General features: G+C 43.1%; 1 protein-coding gene across 1 annotated transcript in view; it reads right to left on the bottom strand.

Annotated features, from left to right (window-relative positions):
* The window catches only part of TRIM54 (tripartite motif containing 54), an 86,274-nt gene extending 69,037 nt beyond the window's left edge, over window positions 1–17,237 (bottom strand). Inside the window, exon 1 of the mRNA XM_030198597.1 lies at window positions 16,852–17,237. Within this exon, the coding sequence (XP_030054457.1) occupies window positions 16,852–17,019 (168 nt within the window). The 5' untranslated portion in view covers window positions 17,020–17,237. The remainder of the gene's footprint in view (window positions 1–16,851) is intronic.
* Window positions 17,238–20,328: the final 3,091 nt, after the last annotated feature.

Below are 20,328 nucleotides of genomic sequence, written 5' to 3'. Positions count from 1 at the left end.
AAGCCAAGATTTAATATGACACTTTTTTAAAAGCTATTAGGGCCCCCTTTACCAAGCTGCTGCAAAAGGGCGCTGGCAAGTGTTTTACAGGTACAGCGAGGACCCCTTTTACCGCAGCTGGTAAAAGGGAAGTCTCGCTTTCCTACAGGAAATGGCCAGGTGGCAAATAAAGCACTTACGGCGCAGCCATTTCGGGGGGAGGAGCCCTTACCGTGGTGGTAAGGGCTCCCATGTTAACTCAGAGGTAACTGGGCAGCGCGGGTACACTCCAGCGCTACAAACATAAATGAATTTTTGTAGCGCCGGAAATGACGGCGCGCTAGGGGTGGGAAGTTCTGCCAGGCTACTGTGGTAGCCCGGTGGTACTTCCTATATAGCAAGCAGTAAGCCCACATTGGACTTACCACCGCTTAGTAAAAGAAGCCCTTAGTTTTATTTAAATTGCAGGTTTTGATAGGAATAATGTATTGAAAATGTATTTTTGTCACGAGTGAAAGCTTTTTGGGGTCAAAGATTAATATATTTCCAGATATATCAAGGGAGTCGCAGGCTAGGAGTCGTGAACTCTTGGTTTTTAAGCCAAGAGTCCTTGCCCTGGGTGGGTCCTTCCTAGTAAGTTTCCCTTGTAAATGTTTCTTTGGATTCTAATAATTACCTGTTTTTTGATCCTAAGAAACTACAAGAGTTTATTGACCTTAAGGAACGGATGAAGATTCCTCTACAGCAGGTTCCCCTAGTTCACACTGAACCGGCTGCAATTACTCATTAGCCTTCCTCCCTCAGAGTATGTTAATATTAATAAGATTAACTAGTTTGAGTTTTTCTTTTTTTCTTTTTTTCCTAATCTTGGGTCCTTGTATTTTGTGGGCAAACATATGGGAATTTTATTTTGCTTAGAAGGGAAAACATTTTTTTTCTTTATTATATTTTTCTGTTTTTCTGTATACATTTATGTGATAAATGTGAATGTAATTGATAAAAGTGATAAATAAAATAAATAAAATAATAAATTTCAGGTTTTGCACTAATGTTCTTACTAGCTCAAAAGATCTACAAAAAATTAACACAGAAGCACTTACCACCTCCTGTTTAAGAGACACTAAGTGCTCCCGCATTAACTCAATTTTATCCCTGAAACTCTATAAATGGCGCTTAAGATTGTGTGTGCAAATTGGGCACGTACCAAATTTCACACACAATTTAATTGAATAATGAGCCAATTAGCACCAATAATTGTATGCTAATAATCAATTATCGGCACTAATTGGCCTTAATAGAAATTTACACACGCATTTTTAGTCATTTGGATTCATGCACAAATTTTATGTGCATCTCCAAAAGGGGATGCAGCCATGGGAGGGTCGTGGGCGGAATGAGGCATTGCTAGAATTTATGTGCACTGTTCTAGAATAAGGGGGATCCACACCTAGTTTGGACAGCTTCCTTGGTGTTAATCCTCACATCTAAAGTTAGGTACTGATCCCAGGGCTAAGCATATTCTATAATTGGCACCTAGCTTTCAGTACTGTTTATAGAATAACATTTAGAGCATTATTTCTTCGGCACCAATTTTTGCAGAGCTATTTATAGAATTAATTCCTATCTGTAGCACACACTAATCATAATGTACCAGCCAGATAATGCAGGAATCCCACTCTCCAGCCATGACATGCCCCATCCTACAACTATATTTTTTTAAAATCGGTAACATGGTTAGTTTGCAAACAGACAAAATACCACAAAATGCTTTAATGCGTTTCTGTGATAGCCTGTTAGTGTGTGCTAACCGTGCATTAAGCGCTCAATGCCCTTTAGTAAAAGGGCCCCTTAATTTCTTCAACAGTCACCTTATTAGTAACTTTTCCTTTTGATAAAATAAATTGTGTATGCTAAAAGAATACTTTAATAAAAATAATAGCTTGTTTTGTGAGCAAAGGAACCACATTTTTCCAGATTTGTCTCAAGCTACACAACAGCATCATAAACTGTCTTCTGTTCCTGAGGTCTGGAAGCTTGCTTTGGTTCCCTGCAAGTGTCTCATTACCCTTTAGGGAATTAGAAGTGCATTTTCTGATCCAACACATCAGGAGAAATTTCTCTGGTTGCAAAGCTTTGTAATACAAAAACACTAGCCTTCTGTCCTATCGAAAATTTTAATTCCACCCTTTTGCCTATCGTGTCAGTGGCGTAGCCACAGGTGGGCCTGGGTGGGCCGGGGCCCACCCACTTTGGACTCAGGCCCACCCAAAATTGTGACACTTGCTGTGGCTGGTGGGGATCCCCAAATCTTGCCAGCTGAAGAGTTTCTGTCCTTGGGCAGTCCCCACTCTTCCAAATGTCGGCCAGCAGCACTTGCCTTGAACTGAGGCTGAGACTGGGCCTTCTGCACATGCTCAGTTTTCGCACAAGCAAAAGCACTGAGCATGCACGGCCTGCTGGCAGCAGCATCAATTTGAAGCAAATGCTGCTGGCTGCCATTTGGAAGAGTGCTGGCTGCTTGAGGAGAAGGAGGAGGAAATCTTCAGCTGGCCGGGTTTGGGGATCCCGGCCAGTTCAAGTATTTCATATTTGGGGTTTGTGGACAGGGAGAGGTGGAGAGAGGAGCAAACGGAGGGGATGAATTCCATGCCCACTCACCTTAGGCTCAGGCCCACCCAAAATTGGCCATCTGGCTACGCGCCTGTATCGTGTGTTGTCGAATTTTGATTGCCTTGTCTTTCCTAGCTTTTAAACTGTAAGCCACCCCGATGCTATATACTGTTGGGTGGGATAGAAAATTGTAATAAAACTTGAAACTTCAAGAATGTAATAAAGATGGGGGTCTCTCCTGTTACTTAGGAGGGTTGGAGCAGTTGGGGGTGTTAAATTGTGGATCCTTTTTTTTCTTCTTCTTCTTCTTTTTATTTTTTATTTGTGTACTTCTTTACTTTATAGCTTTCTCTTCCTCCGTAATGTGGGCTATGTACCTTTAGAAGGAATTTCTTTTCTGTTTCTTTTGAAATGTAATGTTTTGAAATTTTAAGTAATAAAAAAAAGCGTCATTATGTGGAGATTTGCAAAGAGGTAAGGTAAAGAGTTTCAAAAGGTAATGACTCCACAGGAAAAGGTTTTAATCTATTGAAGGTGGGCAGCACTGCTGGCTGTGAGCCCTTTACAAACTTTGCACAGTGCCCACAAGTTGCAGCTTTCATTAACATACAGCACATAACAAACAGCTGCAAAACTTCCACTGCTATATGAGAGTATCCTGGTCCTTAGAAGTTGATAGGCTGTAATCATGATTAGAAAAATGAAGTTAAAATAAAACCAATAGAATGAGGCCTTTTTAAAAATTCTAGTATGTAAATCAAAGCAAGGGGCAAAAAGCATATTTTATTCCAGCTGAACCGGAAGCAGAGTTGCCAAGTGGAAAAAAAATTTAAGCAGGAGATTTTTCAACACATGCCCTCCTACCCATGCTCCACCCCCCCCCCCCCCCCAAGTTGCTCCGTCCTCTCCACCCCCCCCCCCCCCCCCCCCAAGCAACACATTTCTCACCTACTCACTGAAGTGGCTGAGCCGTCCTCTCTCTGGTAGCCCAGCACTCAGTTTCCTCTCTGCCTGCACCATGACCCCAAGCAACTTAATTTCTTATGGCCAACAGTTCTATTAACAGAGATGCCAACTTATCCAATTCCAGGCTGGAGATTCTAACTTGGCATCTCTATGTTAATCTCATCAGGTCAGCTCCAGGTGGTATGGATTTTGAGATTTAAAGTTGCTCCTGATTGTGGTGCTGACAAAGAAGAAACAGAGTAATATAGGCTGCCACTTTTTGCAGTAATATATCATGGGTTATAAGATATGTAGTAAAATGTAATTTCTTCATGTAACCCTCCCCCCCACCCCCACTCTGAAGTAGTCTAGGCATCTGCTTAGACTATGCCCAAGATAGTTGGACAAAAGGGATGCACACTATTATTTATTGATTGTGGGATTAGGGCAGGACCAGGATTTCCCTAGGTGACCGAGCAAGCTCTGACTCAGACTTCACACTTCGCACAATGATGGTGACCACATCAGTTCTTTTTCTGAAACCAGAACATTTAAAGCTTCAACCATTTTGTCAGCAATCATTGTCTAGGGTTGGTCCCAGGTCCAGTTCGCAGAGGCAGTGGGTTCTCAAAGAATACACAGTCCACACGGGTTTGGATATATATAAAGTATATTATATTTTTGCAGATATATCCTGGCTCCAAAGAAAGCAAACAGAGTTTTGGATAAGTTTTATGATCCCTTTGTTCTGGAGGTATAAAAACAGAGCACATGGTGCTTGGGGGCAGCTCCCCCCCTTTCTCTGTCCAGGGCACTGCTCTCTGTCAGGGGGCATCTCTGCCCTCTCTCCCTGCAAGCAGAGCACACCGGGCTCTGCATGCACTACTTCTCTCTCTCTCTCTCTCTGTCTTTCTCCCTGCACACATATATACCTCTTGCAGCACAACCCCAAGGCTTCTCTCCTCCTCTGAACCAACACCCTATTCTTTCTTTCTCTTACTCCAAACACGCACCCAGAGACAGCCTTGTACCCTTTTACCTGTACCAAGCACTGTAAGCCTATATATATCTGCAAAAATATAATATACTTTATATATATCCAAACCCGTGTGGACTGTGTATTCTTTGAGAACCCACTGCCTCTGCGAACTGGACCTGGGACAACGATTGCCCGACACATTTCAAAACAGATGACCAACTATATACAATAGCTTTTCTCCTCTCTTCCAATCATCCACAAAACACAACCAGATTCTCCTTATTCTTTCCTCAAACCTAGTCACCAGATAGGTGAGGGCTTGGCTTGCACAATTCTTTACAATTGCTGGTATACTTAAGCCAATGTTAGCAGTTATGAAATTAATTAGTTGGTAACACAGGCTCCTTAATATCTAGAAGACAGACACACTGGCTCTGCAAAGATTACGTTATCAGGTGTTTCAAAAGTTCTTTATTCCTCCTGCAGGCGCTGGTTACAGACCTGCCAAGTCTTCTGCATTCAGAGGGAGACTCCCACTTTGGCGGGTCATCTCCTGCATTCCTGCCAAAGCGGGAATGTCTCCCGCTGACACCACGGCGGTAGCTCCCCCTTCCACCTGGTATTCATTTCCTGGTCACTGCTGCTTCTGCTGTTGAGCAGCGGTGGCCGCGACCAAAAAATTAAAAAATTTAAAAAGCAAACGCGCGGCCACTGCAGCCTTCAGGCATGCCCTGTCAGCTCTACTGCTACTCTCTGCTCCTGGAGGAGTGGAGCAGAAAGTTGATTGACATCGACTTCCTGCTCCGCTCCAGGGACAGAGAAAGGACAAAGAAGCGGCGGAGCCAACAGCGCATACCTGAAGCCTGCTGCTGTGCTTCGCTTGCTTTTAAAAAATTTTTGTTAGCTCTTTTTTTTTTGTAGCGGATGCTACTGCTCAACAGGAGAAGCAGCAGTGGCCAGGAAATGAATATCGGGTGGAAGGAGGAGCGGGAGGCAGGAGGTAGAATGCAGAGAGTGGGAAGATGGGGAGAGAAGAGGGGACATGGAGAAAGGCTGGAGAAAGAAAAAAGCTGCTGGAGATAAGGATGGGAGAAAGGGGGGATCCTTGCTGAGAGCAGAAAGAGGGAAGACGCTGGAAGGAAGGGTAGGGAGAGAAACAGGAGAGACATTGAAGGATGGGGAGAGAGAGGGGAAATATGATGAATGGAAAATGGTAGAGAGAGAGAGAGAGACACTGGATGAAAAGAAGGGGATAGAGAGAGAGACACTGGATGGAAGGATAAGGAGAGAAAGAGGGAAGACGGATGGAAGGATGGGGAGAGAAAGAGGGGAGCTGCTGGATGGAAAGGGGGAGAGGACAGAATAGTGAAAGAATTGAGAATAAGAGGAAGGGGCATGGGGAGAATAAGGGTGAGGTAAAAGGTGAAACGCCACAGGTAGATGAAGTGAAAAGAAAGAAATTAAAGAATGGATAGTAAGAATTAATTAAATCTGGACAGAGAGAGAGGCAGAAAAATATTGAAGAAAACAAAGAAAAAGGAGAGAAAAATGACAAATGGACAGGAAACCTGGCAAGAGAATTAATAGAAGACAAAGGAAAGCAGAATCAAGAGACTGAGTGCAAAGGCATAAAATACAAAGTACTGCACGCATCAACCTTCTCTTATATGAGCATGCAATTCTGGAATACACTACCACGCAACCTGAAAACGATCTACGAATTAACCGACTTCCGCAAACTATTGAAGACTCATCTCTTTGAGAAAATTTATCGCAAGGATCAAAACACATGAAGTCCATACACACTAATAGAAATGCATCAATACACTCTCTTCTGAATTCTCTTCCCCCGTATATTCACCACACTTAAAACTCTACCCACAGATAAAATTGTTATACCTGAATGTTCTCTTGCTATTGTTCTATCGCCCTATCATTTTCCCATTGTTACATTCTATTGTTCTATTCCCCTAATGATATTTTGACTTTGACTTTGTCTTCCCATAACTCTTCACAATGTAACCCATAATCGTACTGTAACAAATTGTATTTCCATCATTCACAATGTATTGTAAGCCACACTGAGCCCGCAAATAGGTGGGAAAATGTGGGATACAAATGCAATAAATAAATAAAATTAGAAAAAGTAAATGGTCAGACAACAAAGTTAAAGAAAATAATTTTATTTTTAATTTAGGATAAAGTAATGTGGTAGCTGTGTTAATAAAGTTTAATAAATGGAAATAAAACACAAAATAGAAAATAAGGTGATACCTTCACTGATTTTAAAACATTTTTGATTAGCTTTCACAGACCAACACTTCCTTCCTCAGGTCAGGAGAGGATACCATAACAGCATTAAACTGACCTGAGGCAGGAAGTTTTGGTCTCTGAAAGCTAATTGAAAAGGTTATTAGGCTATTAAATAAAATATTTTCTGAAATGGCCATGGGTTTGAGGTGTGTCAGGGGCAGAGCCATGTAGAGTGGGTGGAGCCAAGGCAAAGTGGGTCAGGGCTGGGGGCGTATACTAAAAATCTCCCTCTCAAAAATTGGGACCCCTTGGCAGCTCTGTGGTTATAATAGCAGTATGTCTGGATGTCACTACAGTTACTCTAAATTAATCCTCTGGCCTTTCCCAGGACTAGACAGGGGTGGGAAGGTTCCAGGAACTGGGTTTCAGGTCTGTTACTTATCCCTTGTTCCAAACGAATCCTTGCTCCTTTAGCAAGTGTCTATGAAGTACTAACTCATGGGAGTATACAGGCTGATTCTGTATTCAGGTTACTGTATCAAGCTGGACAGGACAGGAGGGATTTCCCTATTAGCATGAGTCAACGGTCAGAGATGAAACACAAGACAAATTTGGCAGGCAAACGGAAAGCTTATAACACTTAGGGGGAGCCTACTGCTGCCACCAGGTCCTTTTCCTAATACCATAAACCCTCCTACTATTCAAGTTTTCAGAGGCTTCTCCCCTATTAGTGCCAGAAAATGTGATTTTCTGACTGGTGCAGGAAACAGCAAGATTACAGAAAGGCTACAGAAGAACTGGCTCCAAGCTGTCTATCTGCTAAGTGATTGGGACCTAGAGAAAACTGGTGTTGCAAAATGCTGGCAGTAGTGGCGATCCTAGGTTGGCTGCCACCCGGGGCAGATCGCCACTGTGCACCCCCCCCCCCCAGGTGCAGCGGCGTCCATCCCCCCAGGAAGTAACCTGTTCCGGGGCAGAGAGAGCAGGGAACCAGCGGAGCTGACAGGCACGCAGCACCCCCCCCCCCCCCAGCAGCGTGCACCTGGGGCGGACCGCCCCCCCCCCCCCTTGGTACACCACTGGCTGGCAGCCTTTTCCTATTGGCTAGCAGGACTATATAGGTCAGCAATGGCGGCACTAACAATGAACTGTGTGCAGCAGAATTCAGACAACATAAACGACTGTGGAATTCATATGCTGTTACACTCATTTAGGTCAGTGGTGCTCAGCATTGGTAGCTGTAATGGCCCTGGAGAAAAGTGGAGTCTTTGTAGATTGTGGGAGTAGAATGTTTTGTCAGGATCCACAATGTCCAGTCAAACATTCAAGGGCCCTTTTACTAAGCTATGGTAAGCGTTAATGCAAACCACGTGCTAAAAAAAAAAAATCCTAAATTTTTTTTGGAGGTGACGTCTGGGGTCGGAGAGTGGGTATGACAGTGTAAATCAGTTAGTGCAGCCACATTACCGCATGATAACTGATTAGCATGGGATTAGCGTGTGAGCCCTTACCACTAGGGTTACCATATCTCCAGGTTTACCCGGACATGTCCTCTTTTTGGGCATGAATTTGGACCAATGAGGTGGCAGGAGGCAGCCTGACCCATAGATTGGCGCGCATTTCAAGCCAATCCAGGGGACAGGAGGGGAGGAGCAGAAAAAGAATATCAGCCCAGAGGCAACCTGAGAAAGAGAAAGGCAAGCCCGGGCAAAGAAAGGAGTGTGAAAGCATGCTCTGAGAGGAGAAGATTGGATCCAGGCAGGAGTGTGCTGCAAGCTGGGGCAGAGAAGGGCATGTTCAGGCAAGAAGAGGCAGCTGCAGGCTGGAGGAGAAGAAGATCAAATCCAAGCAGGAGTGAGCTGCTGGCGGGAAGAGAAGGACCCACTGACGAGCCCCAAATGAAGAGCGAGAACTGGTGAGTCCTGTAAGGGGCCAGGCAGCAAAGCAGACAGGAACAGAGGAGGAGGAGAAGGGGGTCTGGAGCAAGCCGGGGGGGGGGGGGGCAAAAGAGGAGCTGAGCTGCAGGGGAACAGGAGAGCTGGGGCCAAGAAGAGGAGATGTAGCAGTAGCCACAGAGGCCATTCAGGCAGAGAGAAACAGAGGAGGACGAGGGACCACACTGGGGAGCTGAGACGTGTTGGGATCAGTGCAGAGCTGAATAGAGAGCAGCGTGGCAAGGGCCCTGAAACCCAGAGAAGTCCACCCAGCGCATCCCTCCGTGTGTGTGCTTGCCTGTCCAGAGAGGAGAAAGCCGGCTGTATGACTGCCTGTCCTGTAAAGAAGAGGCCTATCCGGAAAGGGAAGAAGCCCCACAAAGAGAGAGACAGAGAGACCCCCCCCCCCCCCGCGCACTGAGTGCCCAGACTCCAAAGGAACTTTTTACTTTTTTAGAGTGCCTGCAGTTAAGGGCCTGCCTCTAGGAGGTTTAGTTTAGCAGTCCACCAGTTTGAGTAGAGGGTGTATAACAAAATTTTTAAAAAGGGGTCATGTATTGGGAGGGCTAGATAGGAATTTCCCTTGCTTATCTTTTTATTTGAATTTAGTTAGCCCACAAGATCCCTTGCCAAAGAAAATATTGATTGATATTAGCACACACAACGAGCACAGGGAGTCAGGATTTTCATTTTTTTTTAGTTCTTTGAGTCAGAGAAGTAGGTATCCTGGAGTTCCTGAGCCGGTGAGCTGACCTCACCAACCGAGGAGACGTGGATGTGGAGAAGACCAAGGTACCCGACGCAAGAGAGCAGCGATGCTAGCGAAGATTTGATACACCGGTAACATTATTGTGTGCACACAAATTGAAAAAAAAAAATATATATATATATATATATGTATATGTATATACAGTGGGGGAAATAAGTATTTGATCCCTTGCTGATTTTGTAAGTTTGCCCACTGACAAAGACATGAGCAGCCCATAATTGAAGGGTAGGTTATTGGTAACAGTGAGAGATAGCACATCACAAATTAAATCCGGAAAATCACATTGTGGAAAGTATATGAATTTATTTGCATTCTGCAGAGGGAAATAAGTATTTGATCCCTCTGGCAAACAAGACCTAATACTTGGTGGCAAAACCCTTGTTGGCAAGCACAGCGGTCAGACGTCTTCTGTAGTTGATGATGAGGTTTGCACACATGTCAGGAGGAATTTTGGTCCACTCCTCTTTGCAGATCATCTCTAAATCATTAAGAGTTCTGGGCTGTCGCTTGGCAACTCGCAGCTTCAGCTCCCTCCATCAGTTTTCAATGGGATTAAGGTCTGGTGACTGGCTAGGCCACTCCATGACCCTAATGTGCTTCTTCCTGAGCCACTCCTTTGTTGCCTTGGCTGTATGTTTTGGGTCATTGTCGTGCTGGAAGACCCAGCCACGACCCATTTTTAAGGCCCTGGCGGAGGGAAGGAGGTTGTCACTCAGAATTGTACGGTACATGGCCCCATCCATTCTCCCATTGATGCGGTGAAGTAGTCCTGTGCCCTTAGCAGAGAAACACCCCCAAAACATAACATTTCCACCTCCATGCTTGACAGTGGGGACGGTGTTCTTTGGGTCATAGGCAGCATTTCTCTTCCTCCAAACACGGCGAGTTGAGTTCATGCCAAAGAGCTCAATTTTTGTCTCATCTGACCACAGCACCTTCTCCCAATCACTCTCGGCATCATCCAGGTGTTCACTGGCAAACTTCAGACGGGCCGTCACATGTGCCTTCCGGAGCAGGGGGACCTTGCGGGCACTGCAGGATTGCAATCCGTTATGTCGTAATGTGTTACCAATGGTTTTCGTGGTGACAGTGGTCCCAGCTGCCTTGAGATCATTGACAAGTTCCCCCCTTGTAGTTGTAGACTGATTTCTAACCTTCCTCATGATCAAGGATACCCCACGAGGTGAGATTTTGCGTGGAGCCCCAGATCTTTGTCGATTGACAGTCATTTTGTACTTCTTCCATTTTCTTACTATGGCACCAACAGTTGTCTCCTTCTCGCCCAGCGTCTTACTGATGGTTTTGTAGCCCATTCCAGCCTTGTGCAGGTGTATGATCTTGTCCCTGACATCCTTAGACAGCTCCTTGCTCTTGGCCATTTTGTAGAGGTTAGAGTCTGACTGATTCACTGAGTCTGTGGACAGGTGTCTTTCATACAGGTAACCATTGCCGACAGCTGTCTGTCATGCAGGTAACGAGTTGATTTGGAGCATCTACCTGGTCTGTAGGGGCCAGATCTCTTACTGGTTGGTGGGGGATCAAATACTTATTTCCCTCTGCAGAATGCAAATAAATTCATATACTTTCCACAATGTGATTTTCCGGATTTAATTTGTGATGTGCTATCTCTCACTGTTACCAATAACCTACCCTTCAATTATGGGCTGCTCATGTCTTTGTCAGTGGGCAAACTTACAAAATCAGCAAGGGATCAAATACTTATTTCCCCCACTGTATATATATATATCAGATCTGAGTACAATAGTTAGGGTTGTGCACATGTTTGGGATGGTTTGTGTTATTGCAGAAGTGGGGTCGGGGTCTTGTTAACTGTAATTGTAGTTTTGAACATCTTATTGCCTTTGTAACTTATCACAAAGTACTTAACACCTTGCACTATTTTTATTTAATACTAGCAAACTTTAACAATTGGTACCAACATTAAGGAACATATCCACATGTTTCTATTTATTTTACCCTTTAATAAAATATTTAATATTTTTTTTCTTGTCAAATCCCTTGGCTGTGTGGAGTTTATTTGGGAACCCTATTTCTGTGACATTCCTTTATATTTATTTATTTCTTTACTTATTGTGCCTACCCGCTCCACCACTAGGGGGTTTACAATAACTACGGCATGTTTGAAGGCATCAGGAACAGTTGCAGTGGAAAGTGAAAGACTGAGAATATGACAGATAGAAAGGATGACAGTACGAAAGATAGTGCTAAGTAGATGGGATCAGAGGAACAGGTAGTCAATTTAGAGGAGCAAAGAAAATGTGCAGTTTCCTCTTCATTGATTTCTGAAAAGGAAGAAAAGGAGGCAGGGGTTGAATGGGGGGTTGAGAGAATGGACTAAGGGAATGAGAGGTGGAGGTGACTTGGTTGAGAATTCAACTTTAATCTTGTGAACCTTAACATGAAAGTACTCAGCCAGGGTCTGGGGAGAAAGTGAAGGGGGAGTTGGAGGTGAAGGCACTTTGAGGAGAGAGTTCAGTGTGGCAAAGAGACACAGAGGGTTTGAGCCAAGACAGTTTGTCAACTGGATGTAGTAGTCCTGTCTGGCAAATGAAAGACCAGACTGGAAGGAGGTCAGCAACAACCGGAAATGTATGAACTCAGCATAGGCACAGGATTTCAGCCAAAGGCATTCAGCAGATCGGGCACAGGAATGTAGGTAGCTTTCTTTGTATTTGTTTTTCTTTCTAATTTGTGGTTTCTTTAATCTGTATCTGATGAGGGTCTGTGTTTTTTTGTATGTGTGGCCATGGTGACGAGACCCGACAGGAGCAAGAGAGAGAAAATTCCGGCAAGAGGCCCCCCTTGGAAGTAGCAGACACTGCAGGTCTTCCTCCATTGCTGCTTTTCACTCTGCCCATTGCTTGCTAAGTGACTGCTTTTCCTCTCAGGCGCGCATGCTCGGTTTTGAAACCGAGCATGCTCTGAGAGAAAAAGCAACAGCAGGGCAGGCAATCAGCAGAGTGAACAGTCAGCGCTGGAGGAAGACATCTTCTGCTGGTGGGGCCTTGGGATCGCCACCAGCCAAGGTATTTCAATTGCAGTAGCTGCAGCGGTCAGGGGGGCAGCAGCAGCAACGATTGTGGTGGGGGGCGGCAGTGGACGGTGATTGGGGGGGGGGGCAGCAGTGGCGACGATCATGGGGGGGCAGTGGAAGCGGCCCTGCTCCAGGCCCGGTTCAGTCTCTCAACAGCCCTGGAAAGGAGGGATAGAGGAGATAAGATACAGATGTTTAAATATTTGAAAGATATTAATATAGAAACAAATCTTTTCCAGAGAAAGGGAAATTATAAAACTAGAGGACATGAATGGAGGTAATATCAGGAAATTCTTTTTCATGGAGAGGGAGGTCACTGCCTGGAATGCCCTCCCAAGAGAGGTGGTGGACGTAAAAATAGTGATGGAATTCAGAAAAGCAAGGATGAACACAGAGGATTCCTAATTAGAAAATGGATGGTATAAAAAAAACAAAACTTAAATGACTGCATGTGTGTTGATGTGTTGAGTGGTGTTTCAATGTGAAGAACTAAGGCTACTACGGTTTGTGTCCCATATATGACAAGACAGATTACAATAGGCTACAGTGGGCTTCTACAGCAACTCTAGTAGTTGGAATGCAAGGACAGTGCCAGGTTGACTTCTACAGTTTATGTCCCAGAAATGGCAAAGAATGACCAGGATAAATATTTATACCAGTGGCGTAGCTACAGGGAGCCACGGGAGCCTGGGCCCTCAAGATTGGCTCTGGGGCCCTAGGTTTGGCTGGTGGGGGGTCCCCAACCCCCGCCAGCTAAAGGGTTTGACCCGTGCTGGTCTCACATTGCCTGGCGCCCTATCCTGTTTTCAGCCACTGTGCACGCTCGTTTTAATGAAACGGAAATAAGATACATGCTCAATGTGAGACCAGTGTGGGACAAACGCTTTAGCTGGCGGGGGTTGGGGACCCCCACCAGCCAAGGTACCTTTGCAGTGGCGGTAGGAGGGGAGTGGCGGCAGGGGGGCGGAAACGGCGGCAGGAGGGCGGTGGCGGGGAGGCGGGAGTGGCCGCAGGGGGCAGCAGGGAGGCGGGCCAAAATGTGCTTCCCCCTACCTTAGGCTCTGGCCCCCTCCCATCAAGGTCTGGCTACGCCCCTGTTTTATATCATTCATTGTTAGTTTAGTCATGAACTGATACGAGTATGACTGTTAGGCGAACTGGATTGATCGTCATCTACTATATTACTATGACATGCTGGATGGTGGGCAGGAAAGAGGAAAGGTTAGTGAAAGACGAGGAATAAGAGGAAGGAGAATGGGAGGGCCAGGATGTGGGAAAGAGATGAAACACTGTAGGTATACTGCTGTTATGATATACTGTCCTGACCTAAGGAAGGAGGTTTTGGCTTTGAAAAGCTATTCAAAACATTTATTAAAAGTTAGTCCAATAAAAAGGTATTACCTTATTTTCCATGTTTGTTTTATTTATTAAATTTTTATGTAATGGTTAGAATATGTCAGTTTTTTAAATTTGCACCTGCTATATTTTTATTTTGCACAGTACAGGGGCAGATGCATCACTGTTTTTATTTCTTTAATGCTGCACTTTATGCAGAGCCTGGCTTCTTGGCAGTTCAGTATAATTTCTGTCTCTATATTTCTATTTTTAGTTTGTGATTACTTATTCTATACTTTATTATTATTTATTATTATTTATTGCATTTGTATCCCACATTATCCCACCTATTTGCAGGCTCAATGTGGCTTACATAGTTTTGTAAACATTGTCGTTACAGGATAGCAGATACATTTAGTATTGTGTAGAAATTAAGTGAGGGAAGAAAGAAGGAGGGGAGTGAATAGGGTAATTATAGGAGGTAGGCTTTCTTAACTGAGTGGGTTTGGTGAGGTGGACTAGTGTGGCTATCGGTTCTCATTGTAGGCTTTGTTGAAGAGATAAGTCTTCAGAGATTTGCGGAAGTATTCATGTGTGAAAAAGACCAGGAATGTCTATGTAGGAATGATCTGTACTAATCCAGCTTGTTTAGCTAGGACTTAAGCAGTGCTTTCCCCATACCTGTCTCAATAGCAAACTAAGGACTTTTCCTCCAGGAACTTGTCCAAACCTTTTTTAAACCCAGATATGCTAACCGCTGTTATTACATCATCTAGCAGAGTTCCAGAGCTTAACTATTCATTGAGTGAAAAAATATTTCCTCCTATTTGTTTTAAAAGTATTTAAAAGTAGGTGGTATATAAAATCAATAAACGATAAACATACTTTGAACTTAAGTAAGTAGAATGAACTGTAGTGCACGATTATAAGCCCCCTTCTAAATGCACTGAATCCCTTCAAGGCATCTCCTGTTTGAGAGTGAAAGGCTGTACTGTTATCAGTGGAAGAGAAACATTTGCTGAAGCTTGAGAAGCCCTACCAGAAGCAGCAGTGAATATAGCACATGTACATCAGCACACAATCACATCAGAAGCTATTTACGGAGTATGACTAGCACCAGCTGCATAGCTAAGTCGCTTATTAAATCATTTATAACAAGTGAAAGTGAAATCAGTGGTCTCTAATACATCTACCAGATTTTAGTGAAGCAAGTTCTTCAAGTAGTTAAGAACAGAAAAGGCAGGAAATGTCACAAAGACCATTCATCTTGGGTGACTCAATCATGGGATGGGGAGGGTAATTTTTAAAATGCAAAAATGTGAGTTTCAGGTCATGTACACTGCACAGTGTCTGACCCTCCACCCATTAGGAGTTTGCTGAAAGATATTTATTCTGCCCCATAGCGTACACCACTGAAGAGCTACAGATCTGAGTGGAAAATCATAAGCAAACCCAAGATAACTAGGGCAAAATAGAGTTACCATATGGCTCCAGAAAAAAGATGATAGATTGAGTTAATCCGGATTTTACTTCCATCGAAAGCAATGGAAGTAAAACCCGGACTGGCTTTATCTGTCCTTTTTCTGGAGCCATATGGTAACCATAGGCAAAGAGAAGTAAGAAGAGCAATTGGCAAGGACCCCTTGAGAAGCTGAATGATGTTTCAGAAGCAGGGCGTCTGGCACTAGCTGGGACTACTTCTTTTCTGCCCTGGGGTCCATTGTACGTAATGCCTGGCCTTACTGTGAGTAGTTCTACATCTGTAGACAGCTGTTCACCAACTACCCATGGGAAAATGCAGCTATCCTTTACTAGCCAACACTACCAATGAACCAAAAGAGCCAAGACAAAGCAACTTATTCAGAAAGGCCTTTTCCCAACTCTGTGCCTATGGTATAAATAAGACCCCAAGTCTCAAAGGATAAAACCCAAACCAAGTGTGGCAAGGTGCCCCTCTTGTAAGACATACTCATGAGTTTCATCTTCTAGGTGTCAGATGTGTGGAAACAGTTGAACAGGAAAATCCCACAATATAACTTGAAAATCAAATCTTGTTGTAGTTCAGAATAAAGGGTTAAACCCAGTTCTTTCATAAACTAAAGCTTGGGGATATACAACAAGCAGTGAGTTACTAATTCAACTGCAAGTGCAAGTATGAAAGTACCATCTAATGTACATATTTATTTATATATTAGGATTTATTAACCACCTTACAATTTTGTTAATAGCATACAGTAACAATATTAAAATGAACAAAATATAAGCATAAATATAATCTATGAGGTAAACTTAGAAATGGCAAACTGCATCCTAGTAATAAGTCTTAACATAAAACACTGTCAGAAATACATACATTTAGCAGCACTGTAAAACAATCATGTATCAGAAATATGATATATGTCAGTATAGTACAAATGATACCATAATAGCATGGAGGAACATTCAAATAACACAGATATGATGTTAACACTGCTCATGCAATATATGAGAGAAAGGCCACTGGAAACTTGTTTTAGGATTAAGGGTAAACAAATATGTGTAAGGCTCTTGAAAACAGTAAAAAAAAAATGTTCATTTCTCTATGCTATCTTACTACTTCGAAACCCAAGAAAACTGACCCAGTCATTACTCAACTCATAGCATCCTTACATGAACGAAAAAAGGAGAGCAATGTTTCCAGGATCAGCAATCATGTCCTTAATAAAGAGACGTGAAAAGGCACACGATTTGTGATCACACAAATTCCAGTTCTGTATATATTTAATTCAAATTCACATACAAGGGCTTAGTGGGATTGTTTAAAGATTTGGTAAAATTACTAGAACAATATAGGGCTGTCTGCAAAGGCAACTAACCTTTTACAGTTCTACTTCTACTACCAATGCATACTGCAAGTCAAGAAATCATGACACCAGGTAAAGTGTTAAAGCTCTGATCCCTTATGGAGAAGCTCCTTGACTGTCTCAAGTTCTCATCTGCCCTTGTTACATACCTGAAAGATGTCGTTGGCACATTTCCGGCACAGGTTGTGCTGGCAAGGCAATATCACCACAGGTTTGGTGAACATCTCCAAGCAGATGGGGCAGATAAGCTGCTTCTCCAGGTTATCCATGGTCTGCGTGTCGCCCATCATTGGCTTGAAACCCAAGGCAAAGTTCATCCCCTCAGCAGGACGGTGCACTCACTGTTTCCCACTTTTATTTTCTACAAAGAGATTTACTTTTCCTGGGGTTGGAGTATTCTTTATGTCACTACAAGGCCGACCTCTTCTTTTGTTCTCTTCCCTCTTTCCTCACTGAAATGGGCTTAGTTAATTTTAGCTGCACTTGTTGCTGCTGATAACTTTGTGGGTGTCTTTGTCGTAGTGGTGGGGAGAGGAGGAACATGTGGCTCAAATCCTTACATTCCTGCTCCCATTTTTATCTCCTGTAAGGGGATCATAGGGGCTGGCTCAAGCATTGAGAGCAAGGACAGAAAAAGCAGCTGTCAGCAGCATTGGATGACACTGAGTCATTCATCCCACGTCAGACCCTGGAAAGGATTTAGTGCCCTGGTTACGGTAAAACCATTCCTGCTCAATCACTCAGAGCTGTGATCCGTTCTGTCATGGAGTATCTTTGTCTTTTGCTGAGTTGAGGGAGGAGTTGGTGGTGTCACTGGGTTGAATTTGGGCCCCAGAGAGTTATGACTATGGCCACTTACTGGTAACATAATAACTAACATTTGATAATTAAATAATTTTCAGAATACATATTCATCTTTTTATTTTGATGGTGGTCCAATAACAAGGCATCACAGCCTACAGAGAGTAAAGTTTTATTCAAGAGCAATATGGCTACCAAAACTCTTTTCCATCTCTAAAATTGTGTCTGTAATTAATTATGAGGGGCATTTTCGATATGACGCCTAAATCCAATTTTGGACGTTTTGCAGAAAATGCCTAAAAGTCCAGAAGTGAACATGGCCATTTTCAAACCAGAAAAACGTCTTTCTTTTTGTTTCAAAAATGGCCATTTCCTAGAAATTTTTGCTCAGTGCATTTTTCTTTTTGAGCCATTTTCGAAAAACATGTCCAAGGGGAAAACACATAAAAGTAAGCCATTGGGATGTATGGGGGCCAACATTCTTATTAAACTGGCCACATAGACATCCTAGTAGAGCAGTGGGGCATCCCAGGGGATACAGCAGTGGAATTGTATGTGTACCTGGGACAAAAAAGGTCCCAGGTACACATCTCACCATTACCCCCTTATACTGTATGGTGAGCACTCCAAAACCCACCAAAAACCTATTGTACCCAACTGTACACCTCTACCTATACATGGGTAAACTGGGTTTTGGAGGGCTCACACTTTCCACCACATGTGTAACAGTTAGAGTAGGATATGGACATGGGTTCCCTTCTCTATAGTGCACTGCACTGACCACTAAGCTACTCCAAGGACCTGCTTGCTGCTCTAATAGGTCTGGCCATTACATCTGAAGCTGTTATAGAGGCAGGTATGTACTGTTTCTTTCACATCTTTGGGAGTGGGAGGGGGTCAGTAACCACTGGGGGAGTGGGGGGGGGTCATGCCTTAATCCCTCCAGTGGTCATTTGCTCATTTAGGGCACCTTTTTGTGACTTAGTCATGATTGAAACAGGTCTAGACCAAAATGTCTAACCTTTAGCCATGGACGTTTTTGCTTTGTTCCATTATAGCAGAAAAACGTCCGCGTTTTGGGAATGCCCTTGACATGCCCCATTGTGATTTGGATGCACTGCAGACAAACTGCATAGAAAAACATCCTAGAAATGGGTTTCAAAAATAGTGATTTGGAGGTTTTAGCCACAAAAAAAAAACGCTCCATCTGCTGCTTTGTGCCATTTTGTGGACACTTTTCTGTTTCAAAAATGAGCTCCTGTATCACTTTCATTTTGTGTAAATTTGCTTCTCTTGAAGCATGATTTTCTTCATGGCCTAAGAAATTATTTTTAAACATTTTAAAGACTGAAAAGATGCCTAAAGCCTACTTTCTTTAGCTTTAAAATGTAGCATTTTAAAGTGTTTGTCTGTACTACTACTACTACTGCTCAATTCTATAGTACTACTAGACATATGTAGCACACATAAGAGACAGTCCCTGCATCCTGGAGCTTACTATCTAATCAAGACAAAGAAAAGCCTTCAGAAATTATTATTGTCAATATGGTGAAAACCAACAAGGATGTGATCAGAGAGAGCTATAATTTATTTTTATTTATCACATTTATACCCCACATTTTCCCACGTTTGCAGGCTCAATGTGGCCTACAACAGACCGAAAAGGCTATTGCCAGTCCAGTAGTTATACAAATACAATAGATTGTGGTAGTCAGAGTTATAAATAAAAAATTAAAGCAACCTCAGTAGTGAAGGCACAATATTCTAACCAGATATCTGTATAGTGGCATCTGCTATACAGATATTGGCACTGGCTGGCACAATCTGTGCATATTAAGTGACATCATCTGGAGAATGCAAATTAGTGCCCACTATATATTGACGTATTATCAGTAATGCAATATTCGTGGGAAATACACAACTCAATAGATGATTACTGTATAGTCTTTTTCTTCAGACCTCAGAGGTAGACCCAAAATCACTAGCAAGTCACCATGACATCGTTTTATGTATGGTGACGGGGTTCATACCCTTCTCGTCATAGGTCACAGATGGTATTTTCTACATACATTTGAGTATATATTTCTTATAATTTTTTTATAATTTTTCAAAAGCTATAAGCTTCAGTATCCATAAAGAAATGGTATAAACTTATTTTACTTAGCTTTTATAGAATCATGTCAGCTGAAAAAGTAGGGCTGTACAATAGCATATCCAGATTCTTATGAAGCTGACATAGGGCTCCACACCGACACATGTTTCGCCAGCAAAGCTTTTTCAAGGTATGTCCCTTTATGTCTCAAAACGAGTATCCACTGCTTAGGCTGGGGGTTTGAGCAGTGGATACTCGTTTTGAATTCGTTCTCTGGAATTCGTTGCCAGAGAATGTGGTAAAGGCAGTTAGCTTAGCGGAGTTTAAAAAAAGGGTTGGGTGGCTTCCTAAAGGAAAAGTCCATAGACCATTATACTGCTTATCCACTACTTCTGGGATAAGCAGTATAAAATGTTTTTTACTTTTTGGGGATCTTGCCAGGTATTTGTGACCTGGATTGGCCACTGTTGGAAACAGGATGCTGGGCTTGATGGACCTTTGGTCTTTCCCAGTATGGCAATACTTATGTACTTATGTAAGATGGCAGTGATATGCACCAACAGCACTGAGGTGATCCATGAGTTGAGTCATTGGTCATTCATATGATATACTGCATTTCTGTAGCACATCCAAAGTGGTTTACATATTATATATAGGTACTCACAATCTAAGTTTTGTACCTGGTGCAATGGAAGATTAAGTGACTTGCCCGGGATCACAAGATGGCAATGTG

This window comes from Microcaecilia unicolor, chromosome 3 (genome assembly GCF_901765095.1).
Source record: "Microcaecilia unicolor chromosome 3, aMicUni1.1, whole genome shotgun sequence".
NCBI classification, from domain to species: domain Eukaryota; kingdom Metazoa; phylum Chordata; class Amphibia; order Gymnophiona; family Siphonopidae; genus Microcaecilia; species Microcaecilia unicolor.
This window is presented reverse-complemented; position numbering and strand designations above follow the sequence as displayed.